Genomic DNA, 16,289 nt, shown 5'->3' with positions numbered 1-16,289 from the left:
AGCAATTGTTAAAACAGCGAGCAAGACGGAAAATGAACTTATCTCTGGCTTCAAGCACGAAGAAAGAGGGAGCTTTGAAACTGTGGAAGGACTTTGTTGGGACTGTTGTTGTACTATTGGAGGTTTAGGTTTTCTATTTCCCGAGTGCTGAAGGGAATGGTAGTTTGTTATTTCCACGTAAAAATAGCTGCTGTAAAAATAAAGCGAAAGAAGAAAGCAAAATCCTCACCTCCAGTCCTGACACAGAATGGGATTAATTAAGTTCAGTTATATTTGCCCTAATTATTTAATAACCTTGAAGAATACTACAATCTTAGATTTTGGGCCTCGTTTCAAAAATATCTACAGTGGGGATTTTCTGACTAATATTGATATGTGAATTTGTAACAAAACATCATGAAAGATATTTGCATGTTACTCTTTCTTGTATGTTTTTGTAACTACCGGTATCTGTACAGCTACCAGCTAGGTTCTTTACTATTTCAGCTGACCTTTTTGGGAACATACATTGTGCTGCCACAAAGCAAATTATCATCACATGAAATAGAGTAGGCTATGAACGAATGAGATCAGTCATTACAATTTTTGGACCATGAGTGTTGTTCTGTACTTATACCCAGTCCAGCCCAGCTCTGGCTGATAATCTGTAATGAAAGAGAAAAACAAGTTACTTACCTTCAGTAACAATACACCTGTAAGGAACATAGGTTAGTTATAGATTCCTTACCTTAGAATTACCCCCAGGCGTCAGACTGTATCCGGAAAGTTTTTCGCCCACAGTACCGCTGCGCGTCAGAAGGTGCCGTCGTTTAACTCTGTGTCCATCGTTGGCGTCGTGGTCGCCGGGATGATATCACGGTAGCTACATAGACGCTGCCCTCACATGCTGACGTCAGTTCTGTACACGACTTTCCACGCCAGAAGGGCAGGGCCATGCAGGACACTGACCACTGGTGCACAAAACTAGGGCCCTGAAGGATGCCCTTAACCCTAGAAGTAAGTTCGCAGAACGGGAAGGATGGGTGAGGCGGTAAGGAATCTATACCTAACCCATGTTTCTTACAGATATATCGTTACCGAAGGCAAGTAACTTGTTCATCTGAATGAAACAGGTAGTTATAGATTCCTTACCTTAGAATCGATACTCCAGCAGTACAAACACCGGAGGTGGGTCTGCAAACTAAGTTCACACCAGAAAGTCCTGAAGAACAGAATGGCCAAAGAAGCCGTCTCTCCGGACTTGGCTGTCCAGGAAGCAGTGTATAGTAAACGTGTGCAGTGATATACACGTAGCTACCTGACAGATGTCATTAAGAGGGAGTCCCCGTCCCAAAGCAGTGGTGGCGGCCGTCGCCCTGGTGGAATGGGAGCGCAGCCCCACTGGAGGCTCCTTCTTCGCCAAAGAATAACGAGCTTTGATGCACAAAACGACCCACCTGGAGATGGCCCGTTTGTGCACAGCCCGCCCTTTCTTAGCGCCCATGTACCCAACAAAGAGCTGGTTGTCCACCCGGAATTGCTTTGTGCGATCCAGATAGAAGGAAAGCGCATATTTTGGATCCAGACTGTGTAGCCTATCTTCCTCTTTTAAAGGATGCGGAGGCAGAAATAAGATGGGCAAATTGATGGTTTGGTCAATGTGGGAAGAAGTAACCACCTTGGGAAGAAAGGAAGGTCTAGTTCTAAGGACGACCTTGTCCGGATGGACAGCCAGAAAGGGAGGCTTGGAAGAAAGAGCTTGCGTGCAGAGGTGATGGCCACCAGAAAGACAGTTTTCAAAGTAAGAATCCTGAGAGGACAGTTATGCAGTGGCTTAAAGGGAGCGCTCATAGGATAGGTAAGCACCAAGTTTAAGTCCCACTGGGGCATTACGAAGGGAACAGGAGGAAAAAGATGAGTAATGCCCTTAAGGAATCTATTTACAACAGGGGACTTGAAAAGAGAAGGCTGATCAGGAAGCCTAAGTAAGGCAGAAATGGCCAAGAGGTAGCCTTTTAGAGTGCCCAGAGCAGAGCCCTGCTGGGCCAAAGAAAGGAGGAACAAGAGAACCTCACAAAGGGGATCCACAGCCTTTGCTGTGCACCATGCCACAAATTTGTTCCATCTGCAGGCATATACCGTCTTAGTGGAGGGACGCTTGGCTGCCAAGATAACATCGCAGAATTCGGGAGGCAGGTCCAACGACGTCATCTGCCGCCGCTCAATCTCCACGCAAGGAGGTGGAGGCTGGACAGGTTCAGGTGGAGAACCGTCCCCTGCTGCTGCTACAGAAGATCCTCCCGAAGAGGCAGTCTGATCAGAGGATCGATGGCCATGTTGAGCAGCTCGGGATACCAGACTCTTCGTGTCCAATCCGGAACCAGAAGAATGACTTGGGCCCGGTCGCGCTTGATCTTCTTCAGCACTCAGCAGAAGTGGTGTAGGCGGAAAGGCGTATAGAAGACCGCAACTCCACTAGAGACGAAAAGCGTCGCCTAGCGAGTGCCGCCTTGGAAATTCCAACCCGCAGAACTACTGACATTGCGTGTTCTCTTTGGTGGTGAAAAGATCTAACCAAGGCTCTCCCCACTGCTGAAAGAGACCTTGCACCACCTCAGAGTGAAGGCGCCATTCATGATCCATCATGCATCTGCAGCTGAGTTCGTCTGCCCTGGAGTTCAGGGGACCTGCCAGGTGTTAAACCACCATGGATATGCCCTGATGTTCCAGCCATGTCCAGAGGCGGAGGGCCTCCTGAAATAGGGTCCACGACCCCACCCGCCTTGTTTGTTGCAGCACCACGAAGCTCCAGAAGGTTGATGTGGAGCCCGGACAGAGGCTTCTGATCTCTGCCTCGCCATGTGGCCACCCATCCCAGAAATGATGCATCGGTCACAACTGTGAACTCTGGTTCAGGAAGTGAGAGGGATCTGCCGTCGACCCAATCCTGGTTTGTGAGCCACCACTGCTACTGGTGTGTAGTGCCTTCCGAGTTCTGGACGCAATCGGACAGGTTCCCCATATGCTGTGCCCACTGGAACTTCAGGTCCAAACTGCAGAGCCTGCAAATGCCATCTAGCATGGTCCACCAGCAGGATGCAGGAGGCAATCAGGCCCAGTAGCCTGAGGGTCATCTTGACTGAGATCCGGGATAGAGGCTGAAAGATCAGAATCATAGCCCGAATATCTCAGACTTGCTGTTTGGAAGGATAGACCCGAAACTGTGTCGTGTCCAGAACCGGTCTAATGAAGAGGAGCTTCTGAGAGGGGGTCAGGTGTGACTTTGGCACGTTGATGAAGAACCCCAGCGAGTGCAGGAGGTCGGCCTTAGTCTGGAGGTGGGAGACGACTGCCTGGGGCGAGCTCACCTTCAACAGCCAGTCGTCGAGATAGGGGAAGACTGGAACCCCTAATCTGCGCAGAAGAGCTGCGACGCTGCCATCACTTTCGTGAACACCGGGGGGCGCTGGTAAGGCCAAGGGGGAGCACAGTGAACTGAAAGTGCTAGTGGGCTACCGTGAACCGTAGGTAACGCCTGTGGGCCGCCAGTACAGGGATGTGGAAATAGGAGTCCTGCAAGTCCAACGCTACAATCCAGTGTCGAGGGCAGGCAAGACCGGAGCACACGTCAACTTTTTGAACTTCTTCCGGAGGAAGCTGTTGATCTTCCTGAGATCCAAGATAGGACGCAAGCCTTCGTCCTTCTTGGGCACCAGAAAGTAGTGGGAATAGCAACCACAACCTACTTCAGGGGCAGGAATGCGCTTGATGGCACCCTTGGCCAAGAGTTCAGAAACTTTCTGTTTGGAGAAGGGCCAAGTGATCCTCTGACATGCGATGGTACTGAGGTGGCATGGAGGGAGGGGTAGTCTGAAAGGGGAGGGAGTAGCCCAGTCTGACTATTTTCAAAACCCACCTGTCCAACGTGATGGTGGCCCTGAAAGGTCAGACTAGGAAGGTTTAGAGGCTGCTGCAGAGGGGCCGGTGGTGGACTGTCCCACCTGCTGGCCCCCAGAACCACGCCTGGGGTTCCCACGTCCCTGGCCGCGCTGGGGCTCAACTGCTTGTGCCAGCCTGTGACTCTGGGCTGGACGTAGCGGGGCACACCTTTCGTAGCCACAAAAGGGGCGAAAGGCAGACTGCACAGGGTGGGTGGTGGAGAGGCCCAAGGATCTGGCCGTAGCCCTAGAGTCCTCAAAGCGCTCTAGCGCGTTGTCTGCCTTGTCGCCGAAAAGACGACGGCCATCAAAGGGCATGTCCATAGGGTGGACTGGACATCCCCGGAAAAAACAGTCAAACGCAACCAGGTATAGGCTTGGACAACCAAGCTCTCAGGGGTGGGGTGTTGGGAGAGGAAAGTGGGATCACCCGGGGCCAGGCAGTGGCATTGGGCAATCATCCTGTCCACAGGTGCCCAAAAGGATGTCCATGAGGGCTTTGTTAAAGGGTGGCAGGGGCTCTGAAGAGCTTGCTGCCGGATGAAGCACCTCTGTCAGGTTAGTCCTGACTACCACCGTAGGTAGCTTGAGGTTGAGAGCCTCTGCCGCCCTACATAACACCACTGTGTATGACGCTCCCTCCTCTGTAGCCCCGGTTGGAGGAGACAGCATGCCATGGTCTGGTGAGGTATCCAGACCACTGGCTCCCCCCAGTTCCTCTTGCCAGTGCTGTTCACACACTGACTGGTCGGTCAAAGGGTCTCCAGACCCCTCCCAGTCCTCCTCACCCTCCTCTGGCTGTCAATTTGGTCTCAAAGAGCCAGGGTAGAACAGGGGCACAAAAGTACCCGTCGGTCGATGCCTGTTCGGCTCCGTGTCTACCTCGAGGTGGAGGCCGGGGTCAAAGTCGACTGGGCACCCAGCCGACACTGGTGGTGGACGTGGTGCCGGTGTAATCGGTGCCGGGGAAGGCGTAACAAGGTCGACCGGCACCGATCCGGATCCAGATCTGGATCCAAGGGGACCCTGCGGTGCCGGTGTCGGAGCTGCCAGCGTCGAAGGCCAGGGGCCCCCAGCATAGTCTGCGGAGCCGAAAGGCACGCTGGCGGAGTCCGGCCGCGCAAAGATGGCGTGCATCGCTTCGTAAAATTGACAAGGCTGGGCGGGGGTCGCTCCGGGTCCCGAAAAGGGAGGAAAACCCAGAGTCGGCCCTTCGGACTCCGCACCTGGAGCCACAGGAGGGGCAGCACCCGCATCCCTCGTCGCGTCCGCCGATGGACGGGGAGAAGTTGAAGAGTGACAATGATTCTTTGACTTCTTTTTGTGCTTCGACTTACCTGACCCGAGTGCGAAGACTTAGAGGAAGAATGGTGTTGGCTCCCCGACCGGTCCTGACCTCCTACATGACCGGGACCTTGAACGACTTGGAGCCGACTGCCGGACCTCGAGTAGCTTTCGGGACCGCTCCCGCAAAGTCTTTGGGGCCATAGTCCGGCAGTCGGAGCACGACTTAGGGTCGTGGTTGCGCTCCAGGCAGTTGAGACACACGCGGTGTGGATCCGTCACCGACATCAGTCGGTTACAGGAACTGCAGGCCTTGAAGCCGGGCATCCCTCGTGCACCAGGAGTCCATACTCGAAGAAACTAAGTCGACAAAAGTCGAGAAAAAGTCAGTCAAAAAGTGACTGGGGGTACCGCTCTCTCCGGATCTACGCTTGCTGGCGCGCAAAAAGAAAGAATTGATGTCTGCGCGTGAGGGCAACGTCTTTGTAGCTACCTTAACGTCATCCCGGCGACCACGACGTACGCAGAGTCGACCCACTCCACATCCGACACACAGGGGTACTGCTGGCAAAAAACTTTCCGGATCCAGTCTGACGCCTGGGGGTGATTCTGAGGTAAGGAATCCATAACTAACTGTTTCTTTCAGAGAAACATGTTGTTTGTTGACCCATTTATTAGAATGCTGTGGGCTATTGACCAGTGATATCAGTCATTGCGAGCATTGGAACACTGGTGAGGCTGTAGTCTCTTATCCACTTAACTCATTTCTGACACCAGCATGCTGCAATTGTAATCGGTCCCTGCCTTGGCTCATGGCACCTGCAGAGTTAGATTGTTTCGTATTGTCTCAGTATCTACGATAGCCCCTCTTTCCTGGTATCACCTACTTTCCTTCCCATCTCCTTCCTTCCACAGAATAACAAGCAAGATTCACTGGCATGAATGATATGTTTTGAGTCATGCTTGAAGACAGAGCTACATAATGAAATGGCCCTCACAACATTCATAAGCTAATCGCTTCATTGAGCTTGGAAATAATGTTGATTATTGGCCCCTTTCCAACTTCATGCCTTTTGGCTATGGCTCAGGCACATACATTTACTGCAGTCCAAAAATGTACATTTTCACTGGCTCAGCAATCATTATAACTATGTTAAATAATGTTTGTAGTTATGGGCCAAAAGCAAATCACTATGATCTTGTACAATTACGAAAGTGTTGGTATACGTGAGTTTGTAGATGTATATTGTCAGATAATGATACAGTTAATTTATAAAAACTCAAGTGATCCAACAGTACCCAATAGTATTCAAATATAAGACTTCAAGAAATAAATTTCACTGAATAATTTTCTTTTCAGTGACCGATTAGCCTTGCTTCAAGTGCGAGCAATCCTCCAACAGTTGGGTTTGGACAGTACCTGTGATGACAGTATCATTGTAAAGGAGGTCTGTGGTGCGGTTTCGAGGAGAGCAGCTCAGGTTTGTGGGGCTGGAATGGCTGCTGTTGTCGATAAGATTCGTGAAAATCGAGGATTGGAACACCTAGACATCACAGTTGGAGTTGATGGAACATTGTATAAACTTCACCCACAGTAAGTCTTTCTTTTTTGTCTTTTGCCTAAGATGGAAAAACTTGAGTATTTATTATATTCATGACCCATTCAATGTCATAGAAAGTTGGAAAACATAGGAACTTAATTCCATTTTCAGGTTTTGTAGAAAAGAACTATATCCAATGACCATTCATATATGGAATAGACAGTGATTTCACCCCAAAAGACCAAGTATCCGCGTTTTACAAAGTAACACACGTTTTAGCACAATTTCTGTGTGTAAAGACGCAGACTAGTGCTATAATTTGACTGTGATGTGAAAACTGGATAGTGTCCAGATGTAAATTGTTTAGATCATACGAAGTTGCATCACAAATTTTCCCAATCAGACTGCTTCTGACAAACATAGAAAGCCACTACACCTAACACTCCTATGGAATTCCTCCTGCAAGGTTCCCCCTGGAACTATAATCCCCAAAGCTGAAAATAATACCCAACATATCCTCTACCCATTCCACCCACATATCGAACACAAATAACAGAATCTTTCAGCTCCATAGTCCTGTGTGTGTTCTTCCTTGTGCACCTATCTGCTTTCCCAGCCTCCTGGATCTTCCCTTCACTTTCATCCTTGCTACCATACAACCTTACACACCCACTATTCCTTTACTCCTTAATTTTCTGTTCTTGAGCACTACATCTGCACTTTTACCAGCACAATTTATCTTGATTTAAAAAATCTTTAGTCCTTTTTGAGCACTCATTCCTCCTCACCATCACCGTATTGCCAGCATCAAATCCTACCAAGTTAGTGCCCATACCTCTCTATTTATCTTGCTCCTTGAGTATTTATGGAGTTCACAGCACTTGATCCAGCGAAAGGCCAGGATGAACATGTCACAATCAACAACATTTTTCAAATGGGCCCATATACACATTCAAGTTTCCTGGCTGTTCCGCTGGGGGCAAGTTTTATATTCACTTTGATCTTGATTAGTCAATGCCTATCTAATCTTCACAGATCAACACTCTTCGTTTGGTCAATGGGCCATTTATCGAGTAGTTGGTGGTGATATTAAGAAATTAACTAACTTCCAACCTTCAAGAAATAACCACAGACTCTGGGTAATATTCAATGAATTTTATCTAATATCTCAGTCAAAGTGAACGCTCATTTGTACGGATTCACAGTGCAAACTCCATCAACTTTCATTGGAGAGAAAATTCACATATCAAATACATTTAATTCACAAACACACTCAACAATTTAATGCATTGAGAGTGGATAGATGGAGAGACAAAAGACATTAAATCATACATTTGCAAAAGATATGCAAATTTGAGACTGAATAATAATTACCTAATGGTGAAACTGGAAAAGACAACCCTCTGGCCAAAGGACTGGGGAGGTCTCCTGATGAAGGATCAGGTGACAAAGACTATAGGAGAGGATTAGGTCAGAATAATACTTACTAAACTTCTCTAGAACCCAGACGCACCAGAACGTTTCCCTCTCTCACACTCTCTCCCTCCTCGATATTTTTCCGGAATCTTCAATCTAATAAGGCTGTCTTTCAAGGGTGAATCTTCCCAGTCTGTTTGCTCGCCTCTCTCCCTCTCGTCTCTTGGATCATCTACAGCAATCTCCAGCAGCACCCTCAGCACCAAAGCACTTCACACTAATCAGCACTCTTAATCTTTTGATCACCTTAATTATAGTCTTCATTTCTCTTTGTCCCACCCTTAAAGTCGCAAATATTGGTGAAATACGGAATATGATTAGCAGAGAGTAGGAGAGTTCACATCATACTATGCTGACACTGCTAATACTAGTCAGTCAGTCAAAATACTCTTTATTCGATTTTTGTTAAAATCATAAAAGACATAAAGCAAACACAAATACAATTTTTTTTAAAACATCACTCGATCTCATTACAAAAAGTTTTCACATCATACTATGCTGACACCGCTAATTTATTAAGACACCATTGTTTTGTAAACCCTTCCCCTTTAGCTCATCCATGACTTCCTTTCCCATACGTATTTTGTTGCAAATTAAATATCATTTTATTCAAGCTCCATTGACAAATATCATATGTTCCCATGTCCACACAGCTGCTGTCCTTGATCTTTGGCAGTTATTCAACTTTTCCGGGCAACAGGTCACATTACGTCTCTTTCCAGACATGCGCAATACAATTTTTCTTCCAGCACCATTTTCTTTCATTGCCAAGGTATACCGGCCCAAATTTACACTATTAATAAAAGAAGCATAAACAGATGTTCATTTCTAAAATATGTGATTGTCACTGTTAACCGCCCACTTCTACTCTATCCCATGTTCAATTCTTCTTCTTTAAGCAAAAGCATTAGCAGAACAAGCTTCTTAAAAGTTCAGGCAAGCATATGCCAGGCACGCAGTGCCTCAAGACCTACAGTTAGCAATTCTTGCGCATGCGTGAGAGTTTTCCCTCTCAAACGGGTTAGTCACATGATTACCTACGTGGTTCTGGTTTGCACATGCGCAAAAACATTTTTCGGTTTCAAGCGGGATTTAGTCACGTAGCATATTATTCTTTGTTATTCAAGCGTGCGTTAAGCTCTTTTCCCCATATGTGAATGTTGTGTGCATGTTAATTTTCGCTTATTTACTGTTTCTAATTATTAGTACCCCTTACTGAGAGATTGATCCAAGCAAGTTTCTGATTCTTGAATCCTTGCTCCAGCGCACTCACCTTCAATTTCTGAAGCTGTCCCTTAGTCATTCACTCTATTTATTTTGGTACCTGATTCTCTTCTTCACAGTGGAACAAATGTCGCAACTCCAGTCTTAGCATGAGATGTAGAGTAGCACGCTGCCTACAACAGATTCCTCAGTCTCATTCCAACTGAAATCATTAAGCAAGGACAGCTGTGTATTATCTTTGAAGATCTATTAAAGGGTTCAACTAACCGATTGCTTCTAACGTGGCATAGAGATGCAATTCAAATCTGCACACCAGTCATACTTAATATATCCTTCCTTCTCAACTGACACAAAATGTGTCCCATAGTCTGGACGCAACTCATCAAGTAGTCCATTCATGATTAAATATATCTCTTAAACATTTGCAGCTGTTGAACTTATGAACACTACAGGTCATTTAGAATGATAATCGACTGTCACTGTGGCATATTTAAATGTTTCACCTGAAATACTTTTAAATTATGACTGTTGTTCATTGCACAAGGAACACACCTTGCAAAATGCTCTACTGACTCGTGTAAAACTAGCCACAAAGGTTTTCCCTTTCCCTAATCCTATGCTTGGTGACACTCATGCTGATGTGAGGTTCATGCAATATTTCCAACACTCTTTTTGTCGAACCTACTGGTACCATAATAACTAAAAAAGTTTGAACCCTGCATGAGACACTGTCACTTCATCAGCAATATGAGGGTACGCCCCAGCCATGGTTTTGTGTGATAAAGATTCCTGCATCAGATTCCATCTTTAAAAGTACTTAACATTGGCCTGATTTTAGTTATTTCCTGTAGTTGGAATGAAATTAAATATTTTCTTCTTTACCATGACACAAGGGCACAATCTGATCGAACAACAACATCTTCTTGTTAGTCTATCAGCAGCATACGAGACATAAGTCTGATCAGGGAGTCCTAGAATATCTAAGTTACAGGGTTGTCTGGTACATATGCTAGATATAACAGTGATATGTGCACAGAGATGACGCCCTTCAGAGAATACTGGTTCTGGCTGGGATTTTCCATCGCATTACTGTCTTGTTTGTAACCCACCATCAATTAGATAATGATGGTGTTCCTTTTTTTTTTTTGATAATCACATTTATTGGCATTTAAAGGAAACCAAATAATTATATTGACAGCAAAATCAGGCACATTACTTTGGTGATCTATGATAGTAAAGTTGGTGACAGAGACCTGTTTATCAGGCTTCAGATTGGACGCTTGAGCAAGTTGAACACAGTACATGAGAACACACCCATCAATCAAGACAGTAGATTAAACCATTTACCCCAGATCTTTTTGGATAGTTCTGGGCAGCTCCGGGCCTCGAAGAGGGGTTCCTCTTGGGTCCCACACAGTTACCCTCGCCTCCACTTCCGTAGAGTAGGAGGCCAAAGTGCTGCAAATCACGTTTCGCCACCCACTGCAGTCCCAGGAAAGCTTTTGTCGGCCCGAAAACCATCCAGGCCATCAAACACACCTAAAATCAGATGTAATGGGTCATGGGGAACTAACCACCCCAGGGTCTGTGTAAGCTCAAGCTCCACGCCCGCTCAGAATGACGCAATGGCGGGGCACTACCAGACCGTATGGTAAAAGTCAGCTGGAGCGTGGTCGCATAGTGTACAAGTCAGGGAGGGTCGCAGTCGAGCTCTGTACAAACGTGCAGGAGTTAGATATGCCATACGTAAATAGTAAAGTTGAATTAGGCGCAGTTTGGAGGAGGTTGTCGAGGCCTTGGGAGCCATGAGAGCATCCCGCCAGTCTGCGTCCTCCAAGGGGCCATTGTTCACTAGGGAGCAGTAGCTCCGCGACACCCCTCTTTTACCCAGGTTTCCCATCATCACTTGGGCCTCAAGAGGACTGAATTTGGGGAGGGAGGTGGGAGAAGTAATGTGTGCATGGAGGGCGTGCCGAAGCTGCAGGTATATGTAGAACTGGGAGGCATGGAGGGAATAGCACTGCTGCAAGTCTGTGAAGGCCCTGATGTGGTCCGCGACCCAGACGTCCCCAAGGAGCGGGATCCCAATGCAGTCCCATTGACGAAAGTCCCGGAGAGTTGAAGTCTTGCGCAGCCAGGTACCATGCCACAGGGGTGTATGTTGGGTAAGCCTACCGTCCCATTTCGTGTGGCGCAGGGCAGTACGCCATGCCAATAGGACTGTACTAGTGATAGAGGGAAGGACTTGTGGTATGGGGGCCCCGTACAAGTAGGTTTGGAGTTGTAGAAGTCCATAGACCGGAGCTCGACCTGGTACGCCGGTTCAGACCAGCCACCGGCAAACCAGTCATGCACCACAATAAGTCTTGTGGCCAGGTAGTAAAGGTGAAGATTGGTCACACCCATGCCCCCATCATAGGGAGGTATCCAACAGTGAGCCAGGGCCATAGGCGACCTCCTGCCTTTCCATAAAAACCGGGCAGCAGTCCATCAATCTCGCAGAACCAGCTCCCCGGGAGATGAAAGGTTATTTTTTGAAGAATATATAAAAAGCAGGGTGTGAGAAGTTGGCCTGATATATGATGCTCACTAGTTCTAGTGATCACCTTGTATCAGTCCAAACAACCCTTATGGTGATTGGTTGTAAGTCAACCTTATAGACCAGCTATCCTAATGGTAGCATGGACAAAGCAGTCTTAGGCTAAACTCTTTTGGCATGTGAAGCCAGCTGTTTTACCACAATATAACCCCTTGAATACCAGATAAAAGGACACCACACAGGTTGTTATGAAAATAAACAGTATATTTATTAATAACAACACCTCTGAACTCTTTGAGGTCAGAGGGCTTAGCACATGAAAATCTCTTCTGAAAAATACGATAAGTTGCACAAAATTACAATGGTGCCCTAGGGGCACGACAAACCATATACTAAGTAAGTGGAATGTGAAAGTCAATAGAAGGAATGGAGCTGTCCAGAGGCTGTAGGATCGTTGGGACCACGCTACACTAACACTAGGTAAGTATAGGAGGCCCACGGAACGCGTGTGCAGAGTGTGAACTCACACGCGAGATGCGGAACAACGTCTATGGACAGTACAGTTCAAGTTAAAGGTGAGTACGGACAATCCTGACTAGGTAGGACTAAAACGACTGTGGAACTGGACACTAGGACAGTTAAACTACCCTTGAGCACCGAAATGCTCTTGTTACCTCACCCACCGGCCGCCGGTGCATAGGGGTCCAAAGTGCGTTGGGTTCTCGCGTTGAAGTCAATGGAGCCTGAAAGAAAAGATGCTGCAGGCGACCAGGAGGAAGATGTCCGGTGCAATCCAAGGGTGGATTGGTGAAGAAGGAGACCTGAAAGCAGAGGGGACAATGTTCACAGTCACTAGCCAGTGACTGGAGTGGAACCAGGAAGGAACCAGATGTCGTCGTCGCGTTCAGGTGAAGAGTGGACGCTTGACTCTGCAGCCACGTGGACCAGGAGGTGTCTTCGACGACCAGGATGGAGGCACGAGCTGTCCCACGCAGGCTCTCGCTGTCGGCGGTGTTGGATCCGGAATCGGCGTCAACAGGCCTTGGCAAAGGCAACCCACGCGGTGAGTGAAGAAAGCGTCTGGTGCGGACTAGGAGAGTCCGGGGTGCCCCTCTTTTGGAAGGGAGCAAGGGCCAGTCTGGAGCAACCAGACCAGCAGCAAAGATTCAAAGGTTCGTCGTCTAGGAGGCCACTAGCCAGCCGGCAAGTGACCAGACAACGCGTCGAGCTGCAACAAAGCAGAAGGGCCCCACACAGATCTCGTGGATGCTGGAGGGCTGATCTTCGGTGCAGGGGCTGCTCGGGGCTGGGGCTTCTCAGTCCCCAAAGCACTTGGTCGAGTTTACCTCGGGAGTCGTGCTGGAAGCGAAGTGCAGTTTCTTCCAAGATGGCCGATCCCACGTGTCTCGTCGCACCCACGGGTCTCAGCTTTGCTGTAGATGTGAGTTGAGGTCGGAGAAGTCTGGGAATCCGGGTCTCGTCGGGTTCTGAAGTCTGGATCCTCGAGGGAAGACGACAAAGGGAAGCCGCTGGACGCTTGATGGTGCCTGCTTGTGCAGGGTGGACACTCCTTGCCCACAAGGGAGATTTCTTCAGTCTTCTGGGGAGCAGAACGTCGAAGTCCAGAGTTTCTTCTTGTAGAGTACTTCAGGATTAATCTGATTTGGAATGGGACCAGCTCCTACCTTTATCCTGCTAAAGGGGGCTGCACTACTAACTAGGTCCCACCCCTGGGTGGGACCAGGAAGGGGGGTGGCTACACCCCCAATCCTTTGTCCGGCTTCCCGCCAGAGCTGGGGCAGGGATGCCCCAGCAACTGGTTGGAACCGGTGTATGCACAGGACACCTTGTGTGCCCCGGGCATGTCTCATTCCTTTCAAGCCTACCCTACCCAATACACAAAATCCTGTCTGGGGTAGTGCTAGCACCTCCCAAGGCAGGAAACCCTTTGTCCAAGCCGCCCTCGCTGGAAGGACTCCCAGCAGCAGGAGGTCACACTTGTGTCTGTGGTGGCAGCATCCATTTTGTGATGCCAAGGCTCGAGTTAACTTTAACCGGGGTTCTCAGTTACCTACTGTTGTATAGTTATTTCTATATTCTCTTTATTCCCCTGCTCCCTGTGTAGAATGTTCTATATGTCATAGAATGTTAGATAAGTCTTCAGATTCAGTTGGTGACTGAAGGCTGAGCTGCCAGGAGGACAGCTCCTGGTGGGGCATATTTACAGAGTAACTTACCAGCCTACCTTTATATCATGGCATAAATATCGTACTTCTGTAACTCTGTACTACAATAAATACCTACTTGAAATCTACCACCTCTGGACCTTCCATCATTGTAACACATACATGTCGTGTCCCTCTAGAAGGGTGGAATGCTACCCCCGTCGCCAGAATTGGCGAGGGGGTAGTATTCCAAATCGTATGACACCTTACTCGACATGTTTTGATAATGTTATACCAGAGTTAGCATTTAACCGCGAGGATTATAATGCACTTAAGAGTATATGGTATAGCGTTATCATGGAACAGCTATTAGGACTTGGTTCCGCAAGCTGCAAACGGGCTCAGCTCATGCCAGAGCACCATCTCACATAATTCCAAGCACTCTGCCTTCAGGATTGATAAGGCCTTCCATAGGAGTGACTGATAGGAATATATGTGTCCATTTTAGGTTTAGATATAGGGAACTATATCTAAAGCAAAGGGTGATTACACCACCTTGCCCCAGCTGTCGTGCAGCCAGTTGTGTCTGTTTAGAAAAAGTCGTAAACCAGTGAAGCAAAAAGCAAAAATCTTGGGTGACCATAGGATTGCAGACCCCACTCTCCTACACAGGGGAGAACCATCATTTTAAAAATCGCACTTCTGCCCAGGGGATTAAGATGAAGGGACTGCCATCGCTTGAGGTCTGCTTTGGCCCTGGTAACCAGGGGCGTAAGGTTGAGGGCCCATTCTAGTTCGGGGAGCAAGGTTACACAGACTCCTAAATACCTGACTGACTGTCTACTCAGGGGAATAGTTGTTTGGCAGTCGAAACAGGCTCGTGATGGGTGGAGCGGAACCAGAGTGGATTTCGCTGGGTTTAGACGCATGCCGGAGACTCGCTCAAAGGCTGACAGGAATTCCAAGCACTGTGGGCCGGAGTCCTCGGGATCCGCTAAGAAAAGGAGGACGTCGTCCGCATAAAAGGCGACCTTGTCGACCTGACAGGGGTCCCAGGCCCAGCCCCGGATGTGGGGATCGTTGCGTACGAGAGGGGCCAGGGGCTCCATTGCTAGCACGAATAAAAGTGGCAAGAGTGGACAGCCTTGGCGGGTGCCCCTCTGGATGGGGAACGCCTCAGAGAGCACGCCATTAATTAGGACCCATGCTTTAGGACTAGAATTCAGAACTCGGATGAAATGCCTGAATGGGAGACCAAATCCCATTGCCTCCAGAACAGCTTCCAGATAGCTCCAATCTACTGTATCAAAGGCTTTTTTAAAGTCAATGAAAAGCAGGGCCAAGTACGGGGTGAGCTGATGGCGATGTGCGAGGTGAAGACGGCGTATGCAGTGCCGGGTACCACGGGCAGGCATGAAGCCGCATTGGTCAGGATGGACCAAGTCATGCAATAGGGGGTAGAGGCGTTGGGCCAAGGCAGTAGCAAAGATTTTCACCTCTGTGTTGATGAGGGAAAGGGAGTGGTAATCCATGCAGAAGAGGGAGGGCGGTTGTGTCTTAAGAAGGACCACCATGGTGGCCACGTTGGCTCAGGGGGGAAGGACCCGGTATCAACTACCAGTTGGAACAGATCAACCAGGTGTGGAACCAACAAGTCGCGATAGGTCGCATAATATTCCTGAGGGTATCTATTCAGCCCTGGCGTCCTACTGGAATGCAAGAGTGAAATGGCCCCGTGTAAATCCTCCGGGGTAATCGGGAGATCCAGGGTCTCCGAGACTGCCTGGGTAAGACGTGGCAGTTAAGTCTTAGCCTCAGTCAACAGTTCGGCCAGGGAGGCCTTGGGAGGATGGCCTGCATACAGTCGGGCATAATAGCCTGCAAAGGCTTGGGCGATAGCATGGGAGGTGAAATGATGAGTGCCGACCGTGTCGCAGACCTCGGGGTTTTTGCGATTGGCTTTGGGATAGGAGACCAGATTATGGAGTAGCTTCCCCTTTTTTTACCTCGGCCATATACTCGCGTCATAACATTTTAGCTGATTCTAGAGAGATCTGACAGATCTCCTCACAGAGCAGTGTGAGCTGTCGGGTGGAGTGAATGCTTTCGGCGGAAGCCTGGGCTGATTCCAACTGTGCAGCTT

At 48.4% G+C, this 16,289-nt stretch overlaps 1 protein-coding gene across 3 annotated transcripts in view; it reads left to right on the top strand.

Moving 5' to 3' along the window:
* LOC144754887 (hexokinase-1) overlaps positions 1-16,289 on the top strand; it is a 1,510,469-nt gene that overhangs the window by 1,432,140 nt on the left and 62,040 nt on the right. For all 3 annotated transcript variants that reach the window (XM_078643208.1, XM_078643209.1, XM_078643210.1), the window contains one exon: positions 6,562-6,795. In XM_078643208.1, coding sequence (XP_078499334.1) covers positions 6,562-6,795 — 234 coding nt within the window. The remainder of the gene's footprint in view (positions 1-6,561; positions 6,796-16,289) is intronic.

The sequence above is a fragment of the Lissotriton helveticus genome, chromosome 5_1 (genome assembly GCF_964261635.1).
Source record: "Lissotriton helveticus chromosome 5_1, aLisHel1.1, whole genome shotgun sequence".
Lineage (NCBI taxonomy): Eukaryota > Metazoa > Chordata > Amphibia > Caudata > Salamandridae > Lissotriton > Lissotriton helveticus.
This window is presented reverse-complemented; position numbering and strand designations above follow the sequence as displayed.